At 42.9% G+C, this 21,228-nt stretch overlaps 2 protein-coding genes across 7 annotated transcripts in view; one reads left to right on the top strand and one right to left on the bottom strand.

The window, feature by feature from the left end:
* Positions 1-5,357, top strand: part of Mtus1 (microtubule associated scaffold protein 1) — a 141,980-nt gene extending 136,623 nt beyond the window's left edge. For all 6 annotated transcript variants that reach the window (XM_046425956.2, XM_046425957.2, XM_046425955.2 and 3 more), the window contains 2 exons: positions 2,423-2,520; positions 3,047-5,357. In XM_046425956.2, coding sequence (XP_046281912.1) covers positions 2,423-2,520; positions 3,047-3,260 — 312 coding nt within the window. In that variant the 3' untranslated portion in view covers positions 3,261-5,357. The remainder of the gene's footprint in view (positions 1-2,422; positions 2,521-3,046) is intronic.
* Positions 5,358-6,012: 655 nt separating this feature from the next.
* Positions 6,013-21,228, bottom strand: part of Pdgfrl (platelet derived growth factor receptor like) — a 45,759-nt gene continuing 30,543 nt past the window's right edge. Inside the window, exons 3-6 of the mRNA XM_046425960.2 lie at positions 17,318-17,469; positions 11,982-12,275; positions 7,941-8,080; positions 6,013-6,518 (exon numbers count right to left, since the gene is read on the bottom strand). Of these exons, the coding sequence (XP_046281916.2) occupies positions 6,330-6,518; positions 7,941-8,080; positions 11,982-12,275; positions 17,318-17,469 (775 nt within the window). The 3' untranslated portion in view covers positions 6,013-6,329. The remainder of the gene's footprint in view (positions 6,519-7,940; positions 8,081-11,981; positions 12,276-17,317; positions 17,470-21,228) is intronic.

Below are 21,228 nucleotides of genomic sequence, written 5' to 3'. Positions count from 1 at the left end.
TAAATTAATTCCATTGGAATAACATAAAATATCTAAATTCTTCATCTTCATGTAAATTAGAGTATGAAAAAAGAATTCTGCTTTATAAGATCAATCCACTGGGACAAATAGAAAGCATTGTGAGAAATATGAATAGAATTTAGTTTGCAGCCTTTAGGACAAAGCCCAGCTGCCTGGTGCTCTTGTGTTTGAGTGGCAGGCCAGTGTTCACTTGACCTAGCCTTGAAACCCAGCTGCCACTATCCAGGACTCTAACCAAGTTGGCAGGTTTGGCCAGGCAGCTTAAGTGATCCCGGTTGTTGTACTGTGCTCTCGAAGGAGCCAGCCTCCAAGCACTGCTTGCCACCCCCACCCCCACCCCCACCCCTGTTATGGGTGACTCATTGTCAAATAAGTTCCTTATTCAAACCCAGACTAGCCATGGACAGTAGGAGCATGGAGGCCGCTCTTGGTCTGTTTGGCATTTGTTTGTTGGGAGTTTGGGGATTTGGCCAAGTTTGGTTTCATTTGGTTTTCTTTAGAGACTATTATTTGTCTTTTGAGGAAGGTAATGGCTAAGCCCCCACATGGATATATGGACACTTTATATCATCAGGAAATCTTGGTTTTATTAAAGAAATGAAAGGAACTCATGATTGTTAATGGGCCCAACCTAGTAGCTATACCAGTTCCTGCCAACAGTCGTCCTGTTAAACCAGATTGGACAGCAGGTAATGATGAGAGAGAGAATCCTGTTAATAATTTGTTGCCTCATATGCCGTTCATAGAACAGAACTTTTCATATGTAATGAAATCGATTATGTTGTGAAAGTACCAGCACATTTCAGTTTTTGTTGACCCGTGGTGTTTCTGTCTCTCGCCACACCCAAGGAGCATCACAATAGATGGGTTGCTGCTGTGATGGGCACAGCCACCATCACCTTACTTATAGCAAGTTCCAGGTCTTCGAAGAGGTTGTCTAAGGAAAAAAGCAGTGGTTTTCAAAACCAGCTCTGTCCGTAGCTAGATCTGTTGGCCAGGCATGGTGGCACAAGCCTATAGTCCCAGCAACTTGGAAACTGAGGCAGGAGGATCACAAGATTGGGCACAACTTAGTGAGACTCAGCGATTTAGACCCTATCTCAGAATACAAAAAGAACTGGAGATGTAACCCAATGGTAAAGCACCCCTGGGTTCAATCCCTAATACCAAAAGTAGATAAATACTTAGTTCTGTATCATTATCAAGACCAATTTCCTCTTCTATAAAAATGAAGGCTTAGATGAGAATATTTTAACACCAGTCCCCACCTAGTCTCTTAAGCCCAGGTTTTCCCACCTCTAATTTTCATCTTGAATTCCTTCATAATTACTAAGTATTTTGAGGTCTCCTTTTTCTTTTATTGTGTAGTCACTTTCTGGAAAGTTATTTCACCTGAATGGATTGTGCTGAGCATTTCCTGGATATGAGGATGTTTTAGGAGCAACTGGGCGCTGAGGATATAGCTCAGTGGTAGAGGGCTTGCTGGCATGCCCGTGGCCCTGGGTTCTGCAAAACTAACAAAAAATGACAACAAAGCTCCAAACCAGGCACTTGGATCAAAGTGGATTAGTCATAATACTGCAATGACAGAGGTTTGGATTAATTCTGACCAAACCGTGATGTTGCCTCTTAAGCAAGTAATAAAATCGTACCTTTGAAAAGTGGACTGGATGGAATTGGCTCTCCATTGTGTTAAGTGATTAAATGTCTTCAGGAATCTTATTTTTTAATCTCTCAGCTGATCAGTTTGTTCTTGAAGGTTTAACCTTGGCAGACCAGCAAAACATATATGTCTTGAACCAAGAGGGAGTGCTACCCCTTGGTTCTGCAGTGTTACCCCTTCTGTTTGGTGCTGTGCTCCACTGCACTGTACCTTTGGCCATGCAGAGGCAACTGCCAGAGGGTCGCCATGAGATGCATTTAAGACTTTCTTAATGTCCAAGAACATTAAGTTCTTTGACCAAGAACTATGAACTGTTGACCTAGGAGTTTCATCAGATGTGAGAATTTTTTTTTTTATTTTTGCAAAAATCGCCATAAGATGTAATAACTTTGACAAACACTGGCCATTCAGCTGCAGTATTTATTTTACCACCTTGAAAGGGAAAGACCCTGCAGGGAACAAGCTCTCAGGAGGAATTTGAAACAAAGTTTCAACTTGGATGTGTCAGTAGTGAAACATACCATTTTCAAAAATACATAATCTAGATGCTGTGTTTTGCTGTTGTAGATTGATTCTTTCTGCAGTGTCCCAGTGTCTAAATATTCCAATATGCTATTAAATTTCCCTAACTCAGTCTCCCCAAAATGTGCTTGCATCAGAAATGTGCCTGAAAAAAATGAGGGGATTCTGTTTGTTTTTTATTACTGTATAATTGTTGGAATTCTCATTTTCATCAAGGTGGACAACAACACAGCCTTGGTTGACAAATTAAAGCGATTCCAGCAGGAGAATGAGGAATTAAAAGCTCGGATGGACAAGCACATGGCAATTTCAAGGTAAAAATGAAACAGCCCATTCTTTCCTAGCCCCTCCCATCCTTGATGTAGCCTTACTGTCTTGGCTCATTCCCCCATGGACCTCCTGGTCACGTGACTGAAGCTGGGAGTTTCGGAGGCACTGATCATCTGGGAAGTGGGATCGGAGGTGTCCATGCTGTTACCAAAGTGGTCTGAACTGAACACAGACCTGGGTGGACAGCCTTCTCCCAGAGCCCCCGCCTAACCACTCTGAATGCTTTCAGACAGAGAAAATAACCCTAAACATCAGACAGTCAGAAAACATGTAAAATTCTCACAGAAGTGTCATAGCCTACTATGAAGTTGCCTCCCAAATATATTTTTTTTGGCTTCAGCTTATGCTTTCAATATTTGGATTTCTAAGCCAGCTTAATAACCTGTAGCCATGTGTAGAGTTCTGTTTTATTGGTGTAGCTTTCAGATTGTAAATGGTAAGAAATTTTTTCAAGCTGTTGTTGTTGTTAACTTAGACCCACACGGCTTCTGGCCCTTTTTTGTTTTTAAGGCAACTCTCCACTGAGCAGGCAGTGCTGCAGGAGTCGCTGGAGAAGGAGTCGAAAGTCAACAAGCGCCTCTCCATGGAGAATGAGGAGCTGCTGTGGAAGCTGCACAACGGGGACTTGTGTAGCCCCAAGAGATCCCCCACGTCTTCAGCTATCCCTTTTCAGTCACCAAGGAATTCTGGCTCCTTCCCCAGCCCCAGCGTTTCACCCAGATGACGCTTTCTGAAAGCCAACAGACTCTCTGAAGGCACCTGGGCGCAGGTTTGCAGGACCGACCCCAATAGTGATTGTGGGAGCAAAAGCTACATTAGCTTATATGGAATTACTGCAGAATAACTGGAAAGCACCTGCCACCAAAGTTGGCTAGTTACGAGACGGGGACTCTGGAGGAACACTTTGGACTCGTTGCAGAAGACTCCTCCAAAAAAGGATTGCGGGATCGACGTGGACATTGTTGCACAGAGCACTTAAGGAACGAGAGAATCTTGTTCATTGCCTTTTTCACTTAAACATAAGGGGAAGAACTCTCAGGGGCCTATTAAGATAAAGATTTATAACCTTTATAATGTTCTTCACCACAGACACCTTCTTGTGATTTTTTTATTTCGGTCTGACTGTGGGTAGGGGGTGTGAATGAAATGGATGTAACAGTGTCCTGTGTCTGGGGCAGCCTTCTTTGCTGCACATTAAAAGTCAAACGCTTAATATAACTGGGTATGGACTAAGAAAATCATAGTGTACAAGTTTCAACAAAAGCCATAAAAGAAAAAGCAATAGTTGCTTGAATTTTAATGATCTACCACCAACTCTGCTCAGCCCTGTAACGAGGTGGGGAGAGGGTGCGTGCGACAGGAAAAGCTTTGACTTGTCGATGTCTGTATAGTCTCCCTATCATTTTTTGGAGTAGCACGTTGGCAGTTTTTCAATGTTCAGCCCTGTCAGTTGAAACTTAGCTTGATTGACCTGTAGATTTTTTACAGCCTCACACTATGCTATGATCCATTTTCTCAGGCTATGAGCAAATGTAGAACCCTAATTTTTCTAAAAAAAAAAAAAAAACTGTATAAAGAAAAAAGGGCAGTAGCAATGGATTGTTCTGCCTTATTTTTACCTTGATCTAAGTTCTCCTTACAGATTTAAGCTGTTGTCTTCTCTCCTATTATCCTCATTTCTCCCTTTGTCCTTTCTCCACCATCCAGAGTCACAAAAGCAAACCTTCTACCTCCTACCTGCTTTTCTCTGGGACAAGGATAGAGGAATATGCTTTTCCAGAGCCAGCTCTTCAAGGTGCTGAACCTATTTTCCAAATAAACCAAGGCCTGGATCTGAATTGACACATTTTGGGAAACCTTTGAGAAAACAGAATGTCATTGGCTAGAACCAAGATAGTGTTCAGCAGTCTGTGAACATGGCACCTTGACTAAGCCAGTGATGCAGTGTTTGCTAGAACCAAACTGCCTGGGAATAATGCTCTCTTGGGGATACCCTTTAAGGACTCCTGCTGTCTTTGGGAAGGTAGCAGAATGGCCAGCTGATGAGTGGGAAATGTGGCTTTTACAACTCTCCAAGTTGTGTTTGAGTTTCTCTTCAAAAATTCACTTGTTCCTTTCCCCACTTCCAGGACTTTGGGGAAGGTGGAAGGACAACTGTGGCTTTTTCCCTTCTCTCTGCATGTGTCAACATTGTGATGTCAGTATTTACTAATCTGCATTTGATGACTATGCAAATAACCCCTGTAGACTCAGGATACTAGAGGTGGATATTTGAGTCATCACCTTACCTGTACACTACGTAGCAAACTGATATTCATGATGAATGTTATTTTCATTAGTGATTGTGTTGGAAATTTTTAACCTGCAATAGTTTGTTATGTATGTAATCATCCATGTTTGCTTCAGATGAATGGGAACGCAGGTTCACTGCCACCTCCTGGAATCTCTGCTCATGCTTCCAAGTTGTTCTCAATGATATTAGCCAAAATTGGGTTTGCCATTCACCCCCTATGCATGGTTAATCTTGTGCTATTTTCTGCTGTCCTCCATACCATTTAGGTGTCTGGGAAATAAATCATATAGCAATTAGTTTAACATGTCTTCAGAGGATGGGAGACAACAGGAGAGAAGATAGGAAAAAAGAAATAGAGAACTTTTAAGATTTTTTTTTTTCCAAACCAAATGTTTCATGTAGGATGCAAAATGTTGGCACATCTTTAAAATATGGATGTGTAAACAACTGTGGTTGTGCTGTTTGTAGTGTTGGAAAGTGTATTTTACTTTGATCAAATAAATAATGCTGGAATATTCACTGTAAGAATTGCAGCCTCTGCCCTACTTTGCTCTTCAAAGCATTACCCATGCGTAGCCCCTCTCAGCTCAGTAGTTCAGGTCATATCTCCTATTCCACAGGAATTTCCAAGGCAACCACAGAATTCGTCATGGGCTGAAATTTGGCTCTCAGAGCTAGAGTTAGGGCTAAGCTTTTCTAAATTCAAAGATGTGTGTTGAGAAATATTTTGGCTTGTTTTAAGAATTTCTGCTGTGTAACATAAAATTGGAACAGCTATGGTCTAAATTTTTTCAGAGATTGGTCTAGACAATCATATCTTCCTTAATCATGGTGTCTACATTATGTTAAAAGTTAAACTTTTAAAAATGCCTGCTCTGGTTCTTATCAAATAGACTAGAATTAGTGCTTTTGAGCACAGCAGTTTGTTTTTTTTTAATAGGCTTTTCTTTTTTTAATGCCTTCATCAATAAGTCGTATTAGCTTTAAAGTTACTGAGAAAAAGTGCCATGTCTGAACATTTCAATCTTGAGTGGCCACTTGTGGCTAAGTAGTCAAACTATAAGCACATTTTGAAATTGTAGTGTGGCTGTTATATCAAAGAATACTGGGTATTGACCTGAATATTGCTGCCAAAGTAATTCTGGATGTACTTCAAGCCCACTTAGAAAAATGGGCTAAATGCTTGTTTTTTAAAAACTTGCTCATTTAATAGAAATGATTATATAAACTCATTGACATATGCTTGTTTAGTATAAAAACTAGAAACACATGGATGTAGGTAAGCAATCAAAATACATGCTTTCTGTTAGAAAAGTTAACACTTCTATTAATAGATGGATGACTTCCTTGAAGTTTGGATGTCTGAGTCTGACTCACAGGCAGGGGTTGGGGCTTGGCACTTGATGTCAGCCTCTGGCAAAGCACTAATAAAAAGAACCCCAAAGCCAACTGTGTAGACAAATGGGCTTTCCATCAGTCCATTATACTTCACTTTCCAAGTCAGGAAAACTCAACAGTGGTAGCTACTGTAGTCTGTCCTCGGAGATTCTGAGCAGTGCAAATGTAATATCCTGCGTCAATGGTCTCAAAATCTTCAACTGTGATGATGCTCTGGGAGATTCTTGTGGTGTGTCCGCGTCCCCTGTGGATCAGCCTCCAAGTGTCTTGGATCGCCACAGGCCTTTCATCCTGTTTAAAGACATCCACACAGATTGAAGCAGGGCAGCAGGCTGCTCTAAAACAGCTCCTGTGCATCCAACATCACTGAGCTTCCTTTCAAAGTGCAAAGCACATGCTTGGAAAAGACTATTTGGTATGCAGAGCTCGGAGGCTCTGGGAGCTTTTACACTGTATAATCATTTAAGGCTGCTTTTTTTTTTCCCCCAGCAGATCTGAATTTCAGGATACTGTTTGATGATTTCTTTCTGCCCTTGAGTAAGTTTCTACTTAGTATAAAAATGTCTTTTTTTGGAACTCCAAGTGGAACTAGGATTAAGCATAAAAACGTGAACAAAATTTCCTGCTGATCCTGTCTTCATATTCCCCACCTTTTATTGTCCTTAAAAAAATTCATTTTGGGAATATACTGAATATAACTTAAAAGTCGGACACCCAAGCACTCTCAGCAAATGAAGAACTCCCAAGCACTGACACACAGGAGAGGGAGAAGCACAGCCAGGCAAAGGTGACTTAAAACCCCAGGGAGAAGAGGTTTGCACTGAGGATGGATAAAGTGATGCTGTGGATAATGTGACCCCTCTTTCTAGAAGGAGATGGTCACTTTTGAAATATTTTGGCCCACTTCGGTGGTAAGAACATAGTGTTTCTGAATTCATTTAATAAAGGTAATATATTACTAAGTTGAGTTTTTCTGCTCACAAAATATCACTGAGCAATGAAGAAAAAAAAAAAGCCCTCTATTAAAAATCATTAATGCCTTCCAAGTGTGGCAACACTTGCTTAAAAACAAGCATCAAGTACGAGGATGCTAGAAAATACTATTCTCCGGAGGTATTTATTTTCCACCCATCACAGCCTTAGTCCAGAAGTATACTGGCTACTGAGTATGTCTTAAGAGGCCAAATCTCCTCTGGCAATAAAGGGATTATTCCATGTTGGTAGTGGAGCTATTTATTTTTGCAAGCAGAACATGCACAAAGCCTAAATATGCCTATAACTGCTTTTATGGAAAGTCTATTTTTAAATGGTCTCTGGCCTCACAGCACCTTTTGGACAGGGCCATGTTTATATGCCCAGTTGGTGGATATCTGCTCAAAGCTCCTCACCCCAGAGCACAGCATGTACAGTGAACCTTGTGAAGAAGAGCCCCTGGCACACCTACAAGAGGAGACTGAAGATAGAGGGAGTTTCCTGCTTTCCCTTTTGTCTCAATTAAGGTAATGAAGAAAAACTGCATATAAAGAGGGCACATTGAGTGACTTACCTAATGGAATCAATCTCTTTTATTGTCCTTAAAAAAATTCATTTGGAAATAAAATAATAAAAGTAATTTAGAGGAAAACAGGCTTTGGTCCCTACCATTGTCCCATAGGTTTCTTGCAGTTCTTAAAACCATGAGTTAAAATGGCTGGCTGAGATGTGGTGCATTACCTTCTGCCCTGGGAAGATCCACCTGAACTCCACCTCAACATCAGGCTCCCCTAGGACAGTGCAGAGCACACTGATGTCATCCCCGCCTTTCACTTTGTTTGAGGAGGCCAGGATGGTTGTGGATGGAGGGCCGCTGGGAACTGGAAGTAAGCAGGTGACAGTGTGAGGAGAGATCCATGATCCTTTGGAGAAAGTGTGATATTTCTGCCTTCCTCATGGCTTCCCAACCAGCACTGAGGCTAGCCCTCCACTTTGGGTCTCCTTTGGCACTGCCTGTGCCTTTCTACCTTGGTGGCTCAGAATAGGGTAGTCACCTGGAACTCTAGGGTCACATGAAGGGAATAAAAGATGAATAGGAGGAAGGTACTTGTGGAAAAAGCAAGTAGTACAGGATGAAGGTAGTCTGGACAGCAGCACCGAAAGGAATGGAGGTGAACAGACAGGTGAGTGGCTGTCAATTCTCAGGAAAAAAAAAAATGGAGAAAATCTAAATATCTGGTTGAGAATGATGTTTCCAGGAAAGTCACAGAGCTATCTATTTGCAGTGCCTTTACTTCATACCACTTTGAAAATACACGTCTTTATTATGGTCAGTTCCCTTAACAAGTAATTTTGATGGCAGCCTTAGGTATGTGCTAGGAGCTGGGACCACAGGAACAAATGAGAAAGATGTGGACTCGAGGCCTTGGGGCCTGCGTGGCAGTGGAGGGGTGGCCACTAAGCAAGCCATCGTATGGTTCGTTCAAAATTTCAACTGTATTGAGAGCTGCAGACCCCAACGTTCTCTGCAAGTTCAGAATTGTCTGAGAGCCAGGAAAATTTTCCATGAGGGAAACAATGTCTGAACTAAAAAATTTCAGGGATGAGCTTAAAAGACAAGGATGGGAGAGGGGGAGGCATCAACAGTCCAGGAATGCCCAGGTGCAAAGCCCATGAGGTGAGATGAAGGCCTCCCCCAGTGGAGGAAGGCAAGGGCATGCTGCAGAGAGGAAGGAGAGAAGCCAGACCAGGCTGGTGAGGAGGGCAGAGGCAGAGGTGGGTCATGAGGAAGATATTAACTGTGGTTCTAAGAGATGTGGTTTTGTTGGAATTATAATCAACATCCATGTGGGAAATGCACTGGAGAAAGGGCAGACATAGAGCTCAATTAGATACCGTAGTTCTAGGAAGAGGTGATGATAGTGCAGATCTTTTTTTGCAGTGAGGTTGGAGAGAAACAGTACCTTTTGAAAGTCAATCTAAAGGACTAAGAGGAGAAAGAGATTGGGTTTGGCTCCCAGCTGTGGTCCTGCATTGGATGGATGCGGTGCCATCACTGAGGCAGAGAACATGGGGGGAACCGGATCCAGGGAGGAGGAGGAGGATGAGTTCAGAAATGAGCACATAGGGCAGAGGGGCCATGGGGCAGATGAGTGCAGATGGGTGCAGACACTAGTTGGACACATGAGCTTGCTGCTCACAGATTTGAGCCACAGATAATCATTTAGGAGTCTTTACTGAATAGATATGAAGGGGAGCCCATGGATTTAGACAGGTTTGCCCAGGAAGAGATCTAGGGGAGAGAAAGAAGGATGCCTGGGAAACTCCAACACTTAAGAGCTGATAGAAAGCAAAGCACTAACAAAGCAGAGTGAAGAAGTGGAGCCAAGGAAGGGGGGTTTATGTAGAAGAGGTGGAATCTGGTAGGATAAGGACAGACACTGCCTTCTGAGCTTAATGGCATGGGAGTCCCTGAGGACCTTGGCCAGGGCTGTTCTGGTTGAATGCAGGGGAAAGAGCCAATAGAGTGGATTGAAGAGTGTGTCATGGAGGAAAGGAAACAGGAAATAGAGAGAGCTCTCTCAGGGAGTCTGGCTGTGATGGAGAAAGAGTCTTAGCGATGGGCTGAAGGTGGTCAAAGAGAGTTGTGAGAGTTATTTGGTGACATTATTAGAAGCGTGCTGAATAAGTCCTGTGGCTGAGGACAGGAGGCCTCAAGGAACCCAAATTCGAATTTCAGAAAGCAGCTAGCTCGGGGCCATTCATCTCTTCAGAGAATGGAGAAGCTCCATGCAGTGAAAGGAACCCTGCGCCTCACACAGACCACTCGCCCCATCAGCACAAGAGTTCTCAGAGAGAGAGAAGTCATCTTGAAGGGACTATAATGCATGGAAAACCATTGGCTTGCCCCAGTTGCAAGGGGCTGGGAGGGCGTGTTCTCTCCAGGAAGTCATTGGAGGGTGCGAGACTCAAAAGAAACACTTGTCAAGAAAGGGAGGCAGCATGTCCTTCTGCAATAGATCTACTCACTGACCTGCCTTGTTCCATCCACCCAGGGCAGAGGGGCCCTGGAAGAGGCAAGAGGGTGAGGGCTGCCAGGAGAAGAAAGGGACTGGATGCAAGTTTCTGGCTGCCACATGCTCCATAGTCAAAGGATCAGAGGAACAGAGATTCCAGGGCTATCGTCTTTCTGGGAACACACTGCAGCTGAATGCAAAGAAATGCATGCTAACAGAGGAGGCCCGCAGCCAGGGATCAGCAGGAGAATGAGACCACATCTGAAGTGGGACTTTTGGCATCCAGGGACATGCTTGGGATGAGTCCCTTATCATACATAAGTGTTAAAGCCACAGCCTGTCCCCATTGGGTTCATAGACGAGAAGCCAGGTAAGCATTTACTATCACCACCTCTGGGCTCCAGTCTCTCTCCTCCCCCCAGGCTGGCACCAAAGTGGGAAGGGGACCAAGCGAAGATCAACTACTCCCTCTCCAAGCAGCTATGCTTGCTAAAGGGGAGAACAGGAGCTGGTTTTAGAGTAAATATGGAGTTAAAATATTAAATGAACAGTCTTAAAAACTAGACTAAGGCTGACTTAGTAACCCAAAGTGTCTGTTGAATGAGAAATTTGACTTAGCTAACACCAGTGGATCTCACTACACTTAGGGAGTCTCAACACAGCAGAATTGATGGAAGTTACTATGGAAAAAGGCATTTTATGTATGATGCACTGAGTTGAAACTCCCCCCTCAAAATGTCACATTTTCAAAAAAAAATCCATTTTTGATGGAGAGATTTGATCTTGGTTCAATTCTGTCAGGATGAAGGACTGAAGCCAACTGGAAGCAAATGAAGTGGGCAGAATTGTGAGGACTTCAGGTTTGCAGTACACATTTGAAGAGACTGGAGAAATGCAGAGACTGCCAGGCAGCAGAAACTGGAGACCCAGAGTTCATAGCAACACGTGCTGTCCACCTGTGGGATTTTCCCATCAGCCTTCAGCTCTCTGGGTATGGGCAGGTAGAAAAGGCACACTTTTCTACCCTCAGCCAGAAGGTGTGTTTCCTGGACCGGTGAGAGGAGAGTACAGAGTGGAAGGAGTTCAAGGTGGCAGCAGAGTATTGCAGAGAAAGCCCTGGAATCCAAGCCAGCTGGGGTGGGGAGGATGGGATGATGCTGGGGGTACTCGAGAGGGGAGGGTCCCTGCAGAAGGAGTCACTGGGTCAACCTGGGAAGGTATGAGCCTATGGTTGGAGTTTAGGTTTGGACTCTGATATGGAGACCAGTTGTGCCTGTTGACATAATAATGAACAGGCCAGTGGGTTCCAAGTGGACATTGACGTAATCTTTAAAATTCAATGGCAAACAGCGACAGGAAGAGATGAGAAAGCTGGTGGAACCTCAAGGAGGTTCCTAACAGGTTGAGAGAATGACGGTCAGGATGTGGGAAGAAGGCACAAGAGGGATGTCATCCTCAAGGTGGGGAGTAGATGGTGCTCCTGGGAGACAGCAGATTTTAGTTAAAGAAGCCTAGAGGACGTTCTAAGGGGAGGTTGGAGATAGAGCAGACTTGCTGGTCAAATGCACAGGCAGTACCAGAGCCAAAGAATTTGGTTGGGTCAGAGGGCAAGGATGTAGAACATTCGAGAAGTGGTGTTGTAATGAAGGAACCTAGGATAGCATTTTGTGCTTCCTTATTTCCACCCATAAGAAGGAACTGCAGTACCTATAGAGGACCATCCAGAAATAACTAAAATCTAGGCCCTATGGGGTAGCAGACTTACCCTCTACGTAGAGCAGTTGGTACTTGATGGAGATCTGAGACTTGCCCCCGGCCTCCGCCTTGCAGTAGACCACCCCCTGGTGGTCAGAATGAGGTTGCAGATACACAAAGCCTCTCTTCATGTCATAAACGATGTCGGTTCCATTGGCTGGGATTTCCTTGGCGGGGAACTCCCTGTGGAGAGTGACTTTGGCTGACAGCACAGTCACTCGACAAGGAACCACAGCCTGTCTGTCTGGGTTCAGGTAGACGACATCAAAGTAACTGGGAGAAGGTACAAAGAGCTCTCCTTTCTCTGCGAAGGGGAATACACAGGCTCATTGACCCAGGCGAAAGAGCACCTTAGGGATTCTCACACTCCAGCACAAAGACGAGAGGGGGGCAATCACTCAGAACACTGGGTCCTTATGAGTAGAAAAGGATGGATCCTCTGTGCTTTTCACTTTTTGGAGGAAAAATACTTTCTACCATAGTTTAGATGGTAAATGTCCCCTAAAGGTCCTTGTGTTAAAGGCTTGGTCCCCCAGGTGACGCTATTGGGAAGTGGCCAAACACTTAGGAAGTAGGGCCTAGTGGGAGGTCTTTAGATCCCTGGGGCCCTGTTCTCAAAGGGAATTGTGGGAGCCTAGTCTCTTCTTGTCTTGCTTCCTGGCCATGAGCGATTTTGCTCTCCAATAGGCTTTCTCTGGAACATCTGGCAACAGGCCCCAAAACTTGGGCCAATTTTTCATGGACTAGAACCTCCAAAAGTATGAACCAAAATAAACCTTTCCTCTCTATAAGTTAATTATCTCAGATGTTTTGTTCTAATGATGGAAAGATGACTAACATATCTCCTCAAAAGAAATGTTAAAACCCTATGTGTCTGTAATCCCAGTGACTCAGGAGGCGGAGGCAGGAATATTGCTAGTTCAAAGTGAGCCTCAGCAACTTAGCGAGGCCCTAAGCAACTCAGTGAGATCCTGTGTTTAAATTTAAAAAAAAAAAAAAAAAGGCTAGTGATGTGGCTCAGTGGTTGAGCACCCCTGAGTTTAATCCCCAGTACCAAAAAGAAAACAACAAAAAAACCTGTTAGTTCAAGTCTCAATCAGATCCATGGATCACCACACTAAGAAAGCAGGGAAGAAGACTATTTTCCTTAAGAGAAGTTTGAGAATTTTATACTTTGGAACAATCTGCTGCTGCTTCTGTGTGGAGAAATTAGCACCAGAGCCCACTGTCAGTAACTGCCCATCATCAGCATTTCTTAGCATATCAGAGTTCCTCTGGGAGGCCCAGCATAGTGACAGAACTGGTGTCCTGACCCTGTCTTCACTCTCAGCTCAGAGGACCTACTTACTCCCTGCCAAGGTTAGTGTGTGGGAATGGGGTGGGGATGCAGGAGGAATCTGCTAGTCCCAGGTCTGGCCTCTGCTGGGCCTTCACTAGGCTGAGACCTTCAGCCAACCCCTTGGACTCCCCCTTTTCCTTCTGAAGTGAACTGCAGTCTCCAGGCTCTTTAAGCCAAAGATGGTGGCATTTTTATCTTACAGAAATGGGAGAAACGAGGACTGGCTTAGCCATACTGTCCCCAGGACAGCTAAGGGACTCTGAGTTGGGCTTTCGTTTTGTTTTATTGAGGGTGTGTATGTTGCTTGATTCATTTGGCACAACACATTAAATCCTTTGTTTTCTGGATCATTCTGTGAAAGAATATTATAAGGATTTCTAAAAGAAATCTTCAGGCTAATCTCACCACAACACTTGTTGTATTGTTTCCTGGGTTCTTACAGTGTTCCTGAAACAAGTACCCATTCTCAGTTTTCTCCTCTGTGAGCTTCTGTGTCAACACTGTATAATGTTTTAAGTTGGGCACAGGATTCCTGGAAGCAACATCAAGAGTCTTCAAGGGCCAAGCATTCTGTAGTTTGGAGTCCCAAGATACTAGCATGGAGGTCTTTCCTCCTGTCTCTAAGGTTATAAGAGTGTCGCATAGCTTCAAGAGTCTCCACCACTGCAAGGCTATATACCAACCAGACCAGGAAGTTTGTGCTATTTTATGATAAACCAGCTTTTCTTTCTTTTTTTTGGCCTTAGTTGTGTTACTTAATCTATCTGTGCTTCAACAACCCTTTGTAAAAAGAAGACCCTAGAGTCAATACTATTAAAGACACCCTAGCTGGGCATGGTGGCACATGCCTGTAACCCCAGGGCCTCAGGCTGAGGCAGGATGATATCAAATTCAACTTAATGAGATCCAGTCTCAAAATAAAGTAAAAAAGGCTTGGGCGGTATAAGTCAGTGGCGGAGGACTTCTGGGTTCAATCCCTAGTACCACAATTTTTCTTTTAATATTAAAGACATGTTGTTAGCAATAATACCAGGATTATATGATTGTAAGATTGTAGAGGCAACTTTTTTTTTAAGGGTTTGTAGAGTATGAGTAAAGCCTATGGAATGAGGGAACAATCCAATTTTCAGAAAATAAAAACTATCTTATTTCTCATACTATAATAGGTGCTTTGAAATAAGTGGCCCTACCAGTTGGTTTAAAATATATTTGCAGGGCTCAGGATATAGCTCAGAGGTAAGGAACTTGTCAGCATGTACAAGGCCTTGCATTTGATAAGTAGCACCACATACACACGCAAACAAAAAAACAATTGTGTTGAAGTTCCTTTAAAAAATTACAGACTATATATATATATATATATACCCCATGCACATGTGTTTGCATCTGCTTATAAAACATTATTTTGGAAAACTAAACATGTGGGATTTTATATTTCTGAAAAATTAATAGCCTAGAAACTAAAATCCAAATTACAGCCAACTCGGTATTTAGCACAGTACTTATTAATGTGGTTTTTCCTACATATGAAAATTATTGCTCAAGTCTTTCACTACAGGGAAGCCCTCCTGCTGGTAATGTCCTCCTCCTTGATCTGTCTGGGCGGTGGCTATGTCTGGCTGTTCCTTGGGGACAATTTATGGAGCTGTCTGTATACTTAGGATTTGAATGTTTTTCTTTATGTATGTTATGCTTCTATGAAAAGTGGAAGAGAGAAGAAAACCCTTTTTGAGAGCCTCCTGGACAAAGACCAAAGAGAAAATATATGTGGCAGTTGCTTCATCAAACACTGCACAAATTAACAGTCAGCCCCCAGAAAGACGCTTCAAAATATTTTCAAACAAACTTTAGGAAACACAAACATAATGAACAGCAGACGTTTCTCTGCATGGGTAGCTGAGAAGCATATGCTCTGACAGAGCCAGCGGCAGGAACCTCAGCTTCTGGAATGGCCCATTTGGTTTTTTCAAACACAGCCAAACCCTATTCTGAAAATCCAACAGGACTCTTAGCTTAGTGTTAAGGAATTCAAAAATTATACACCGCATTTGATAACATCCTGTTTTGACCCAGGTTTCTTGAAATCAATGGTTTTGTCCTCCTTTGGTTCACAAAAAGACTTCAGTGAAGACCTAAAATATTCAAAGAGAGGGGCTGGGGCTATGGCTCAGTGGTAGAGCACTTGCCTAGCAAATGTGAGGCACTGGGTTCAATCCTTAGCACCACATAAAAATAAATAAATAAATAATAAAGGTATTGTGTCCATCTACTACTAAAACTATTTTTTTTTAATTCAAAGAGAGCCCATAAACCTAGTAGGACATTCTATTCAAGTGAAACCTTCAGTTCAAAACCTGGAGCAATACTTTGGAAAACATGACAAGCAGAGCTAATCTCAACAAAGAGTCTTCATTCTGCTGTTTGAAAGATGGTGTCCTCCTTGTCTGGAATAGGCTCTTACTTATCTTCATGGGTTGCCTTTTCTACGGTTGCTTTGTAGTGTGGAATAATACAAAGGACACATGGGCAATTTTATGTAGTAGACCAAAATGAAGACCCAAAGGTATTGCCTGTGTACAAATGTTAGCAATTCTCCTGACAATGCAAGTTATGCTAGCTAGTGTCTGTCTATCAGTCTATCTACCATCTTGTCCTTGTTCTTTATAGAGTCCAAGCAGTAATCACATGGGTCCTATGTCAGAAGAACAAGCTTTGACTCCTTACTCAGGCATTAAAAGTCGTCACTTGCTTTTTTGAATCTCAGCATTAGCATTATCATTTCTAAAACATTTAAAAATTAGACTTTATTCATTTCCTAGGGATGTCATGGAAATGAATTGTAATATACGTCCCTGCTAATGTTACTGCTTGTCAGAAAGGACAAGCTATTTGGGAAGAAAGGGGAAAACCCATGAAATGTTACTAAAGCATTAATTAAGAGCCAAGGCATAAGGTCATTTGGGTCCTAGGCATAAGTCACTCTAGGTCTGAAAGACAGATGAACTGAGGATGTAGACAAATCTCATGAAAATCTCTTATTGGACACCAAGAAAAGATTCTGGCTTTATCTGAACTACCAGTACCAAGATGTGGAATGTGTAAGATTCTTGACCTCTGAACCTAGTTGGAGAATTTCATCGCCCCCACCAACTTCAGAGCTTAGAGAACTCTTAGGAGGAAGAGGGGACCACTGTGCAACACCCGTCTGTCAAAGTGCAAGCTTCAACTTGCACACCATATTTGGCACAGTATCTGCATGCTTTCAGTCACCCTGCTTAGGTTCAGGGACAGGGACTAGAGCCACAAGGGCCACACCCATTGAGAATCCTGCCCCTGAAACATTAGCTCATGTACTCATAAGAACAAATGTGAGGAGGTCTTTAGCAAAGCATCCTGTGACTATGGGGGTCGCAGAGGGGGTCCTCATAGGTTCTGAGGTTAGGGTGATAAAGTCAAAGCAGTGCCATCCAACAGAAGAACTTTCTGTGGTGACAGAAATGTTCCCTGTCTATGCCTTCTTTCCAGTACCATAACCACTAGCTACATGTCGCAGATGAGCACTGGAATGTGACAAGTGTGCCTGAGAAAATGAGTTTTAAACTTTATTGGGTTTTAATTAGTATTCTCAATTATATTTAAGGGGACACACGTGCATAGTGGGTACCATATTGGACATTGCAGGTAGAGACCCCTGGAATCAGACAGTTCTATGTTCATATCCTGGTACCCTCACTTCCTTGTTGTGTGATCTTGAGGATTTATTTAATCTCTCTAGACCTCCACTTTCCCACCTAAACATTTTAAAAATGGAAATGATATTTGTACTTACCCTGAAGGGTTGTTGTAAGGACTTACGTGAAGTAATTGATATAAAGCCTTTAACCCAGAACCTAAACAGGGAGGGCTCTTACTGTCATTATTGGCTATTCAGCATGCAGTGGAAACCCCTAGTTCTGGGCCAAAAGCAGAAGTTTGAAGAGTTCCATTAAATGTACTAAACATGTTACCTGTAAAAAAGATGTAGGTAGAGCCTGTTTTGGCCTCATCCCTCCTGCAGATGTAGCCATTGCAGAGCTGTCCCCAGCAGCTGAATTCACCCGTGTCAGCCGCCGTGGAGTTGACCAGGGTCAGCTGGCCGTAGCGCTCATGCTGCTTCACACTATGAGTACAAGAGAGACAGGGACCCAGGCAGGTCAGAGCCAGGCCAGGGGCCTTCCAGATACCACTCTTCTACTCTATTGCTCTCTGATTTAAACACCCAGTGACTTCAGGCACTCTCAGATGGCACCAAGCAATCAGAGTGTGTTTGGGGGGAAATGGGGCGTGGGGAAAGCAGAGAGAAAGGCCTTTCCTAAAAGGAAATAATAAATGACAATTGTGTTTTCCAAGGAGAGGAAATTCTCTTTGGCCTCAGAACTGGGGTTTTCTTAAGCAAGCTGATGGGTCTGTTAGCAGCGTGACCTCAGAAGCTGAGCCAAAAAGCCTCAGGCTGGTGTTTTGCTTTTAGCCATGGTTTCTAATGAGTTCTTTTAAAAGCAAACAACATGAATGAAAGTACAAGAGCATTATCCAAAATACAAAATCCTCTTCATTAATAAGGATAAGTCTCTATAGTAGAATGAATCGGACATAATTTTCCTATGTTAGTATATGAATACACCACCAGTGAAACTCCACATCATGTACAACCACAAGAATGGGATCCTAATTAGAATAAGTTATACTCCTTGGATGTATAATATGTCACAATACATTCAACTGTCAGGTATATCTAAAAAAGAACAAATTAAAAAAAGGACTATAAGTTTGGAATCTTAGAGATGCTACATCATCATATTAAGAAAAAAAAAATTTAAATTAAAACTAAAACTACCACTACCACCACCAGCAGCAGCAAAACCCTTTTCTTTAGGGGGGGAAAAAAAAGAATTGGCTTCTAGCAAGCTGAGCCCCAGGTTGGCAGCCCAGCTCTGGTAAAATATTTAATGTCATTGGACCTTTGGGCTTTTTCTCTGGTCTCACTCTATTACTTTTATTTTTATTTTCTCTCTTTCTCTCATACTTTCACTTTGTTGCCAGGCAAATATATTTTGCAAACCCCTTCAATTCCTTTTTGAAACCAAAAGAGACATATTTGTTACTATCAAACACAAGTTCCAACCAATTGTAATGGTAATCAATTCTATTACATTGTGACAGGAATCCAGATGTATTGTCCTTGCAATGAATACTGTCTTATCTTGAATGAGTCTTAGCACATGGGGATGCCAAAATAAATGGTTTAAATCTGAGGATTCTTCTCAAATATCCAAACGTTTCCACTCCTCTGAGAGCCACATACCTTTCTGGTAGAGTCGAGATTCTCGTTTTATCTTACAGCAATATGGTCAGTCATCACTTTAAATTTAGCACATGCAAAAGGCTAGTTGGGCCTAACCACAACCCTATTCTAGTTCACTGCTGAATAGCTTGTTGTGCTCAACAGTCCTGCCAAGAGGCGTCTCTGTACTCCCACTTTATCAACTGCCTCCTTTAAAGGGAACGGAAATCTCTCCTCCCTCAGGAAGCTTCTAATTACAATAGACTCTCAGGAATCTCCCCCACTTTCTCCTAATGAAGTCATTGGGTCCCTTGTTCTCTACCACTCAGATACCCGTGACTTCCTGTTATTATCCAGATGGTAGTAAGGGAAGGGACTGCACCATTTCTGAGCAGAGTACAGAGTGACAAATCTGTGCAGAGTGTACAGTGAGGATTCCCTAAATACGAGTGAATTGTAATTAAACCACAGAGTTGGAAATGGAAAGAACTTGAAAAGCAGTTCTCTATTTGCAAGTGCTATAGTTTGGATCTGTCCCCTAAGGCCCATAAGTTAAAGGCTTGGTTGCCATCCCAGGGAGGTGGTACAGCCTTTAATAGATGAGGCCTAATGGGAGGTCTTCCAGTCACTGTGGGCATGCCCTTGTAGGGATAGTGGGATCCTAGCTCCTTCCTCTTCCTCTTCTTCCACTTCCTGGCCATGAGGAGAGTCACTTTGCTCCACCGTGTGTTCCCACCATAATGTGACATCATGGGCCCAAAGCAGTAGGGCCAATCAATCATGAACTGGATCCTTCAAAACTGCAAGCCAAAATAAGCCTTTTCTCTTTTCAAGTGTTTTACAGTAATGGAAAGTTAACAACGCTGCACAAGAGGAAACTCTCTCAGAAATGATTTCCCAGAGATACCACAGCTGGTGACCAACTGAGCAATTCTTCCTAAATTACTGAGTATGCACTCATTAGATAAGCAAATGCACATCAAGTACTTCCTACAATGCCTGGGTAGGTGTATCATCCTAATTATTTGTAATTACACATAAAATTAAAGATTGAGAGTAGTTATTGTGAATATGACCATAGCAATGACAAACAGCACACACTCAACACTGGGGAGAATTAGCACAGCAAGTAAAAAAAAAAAAAAAAAAAAAAAAATCAGTGAACCTTAAGGGGATTCCAATCTGGTTAGGGAGTTAAAACCAATCAATACAAAAAGATCCAAGAATAACTAAAGAGGTCCTCAGAACAAGAATGACAGAATTGGGGCTGGGGTTGTGGCCCAGTGGTAGAGCACTTGCCTGGCATGTGTGAGGCCCTGGGTTTGATCCTCAGCACTGCATATGAATAAATAAATAAATATCCATTGACAACTAATATTTTTTTAAAAAGCCAAAAGAATGACAGAATTTCTAAAGGGGTTGCTCACTGTGGGTTGAAGAGGTTAAAGGTAGCTTTGAGGAGGAGGTGAGACAAACTAGGCTTTGAAAGGAAGGGGAAGGAGGGTGGACAGCAAGGGGACTGAAAGGCACACCGAGCACACTGCTCAGGAAATCTCAAGCCACATCAGGGTCTGCTGCATTCAGTACAGAGGCCCTCTTGTGTGGTGGGTAGAAGAAACCCAATAATGACTTGGGGGTTTCATCCGTTACAGAGTGAGACAGAGCAGTGGGTTGGGAGCCATGGGCATATTGTTGAGAAGAGCAAGACAGTTGCAGAGTTCAACCACCAAGCAGTGGGGACCCTCCCATCCAGTTTGGGAGGTAGGAAATGATGGGACCACAATAGCCAAGGTGTGGGCAGAGTGGGAGGGTAAGGAAGAACAGGGAGGTCCTGGGACACTGCTGCCATTGCTGCAAAGGGAAGCATGAGGCATTGGGGCCTGGGATGGCATATAAGCGAATCCAGGGTGAGAGAGATTTAGGATAGACTGGGTATAAGATACATCAGGGATGGCCACTTGATTTGCATTCCTATGTCAGAAAGAATGGGTCTATCATGGACTGAAATGGAATAGTTGGGAGGTAAATGAGATTTGGTAAAAATGATAGATTCCCCATGGAAGATTTTGAATTTGAGATGAAATGTGGGTCATTTGAGTATGATTTGTATTTGTGGGAGTCCATCTACACAGAGGTAAGAGCAAAGCAAGAAGAATAAACACATTCAAGAAGAAAAGGGTAGAGACATTGAGGACAAAACTAAGGGGTGTCTGGCTCCATGGTGCATACTTATAATCCCAGCAGTCAGGAGGCTGAGGAAGGAGGATCACAAATTCAAAGCCAGTTTTAGCAATTTAGTGAAACCCTAAGAAACTTAGCAAGATCCTGTTACTAACTAAAATGTATTTAAAAAAAAAAAAAAGCTGGGGATATGGCCCAGTGGTTGAGCACCCCTGGGCTTAATCCCTGGTACCAAAACCAAAACAAAAAAACTGTGGGGTCATTGGGAAAATAATAGGTGGATAGAGGGGAGGACAAACTGAGGAAAGAGAATCATAAAGGAAATCACAGGAGAAAGACACAAGAAATGGATGCCTGACAGACTCAGTTGCCTAGATAAGATATTCACATACACACACACATTTTATTTGGCAGAAT

Source organism: Marmota monax, unplaced genomic scaffold, assembly GCF_021218885.2.
Source record: "Marmota monax isolate L192 unplaced genomic scaffold, Marmota_monax_Labrador192_F-V1.1 WCK01_AAM20220418_F8-fsc00197, whole genome shotgun sequence".
Taxonomy (NCBI): Eukaryota; Metazoa; Chordata; class Mammalia; order Rodentia; family Sciuridae; genus Marmota; species Marmota monax.
This window is presented reverse-complemented; position numbering and strand designations above follow the sequence as displayed.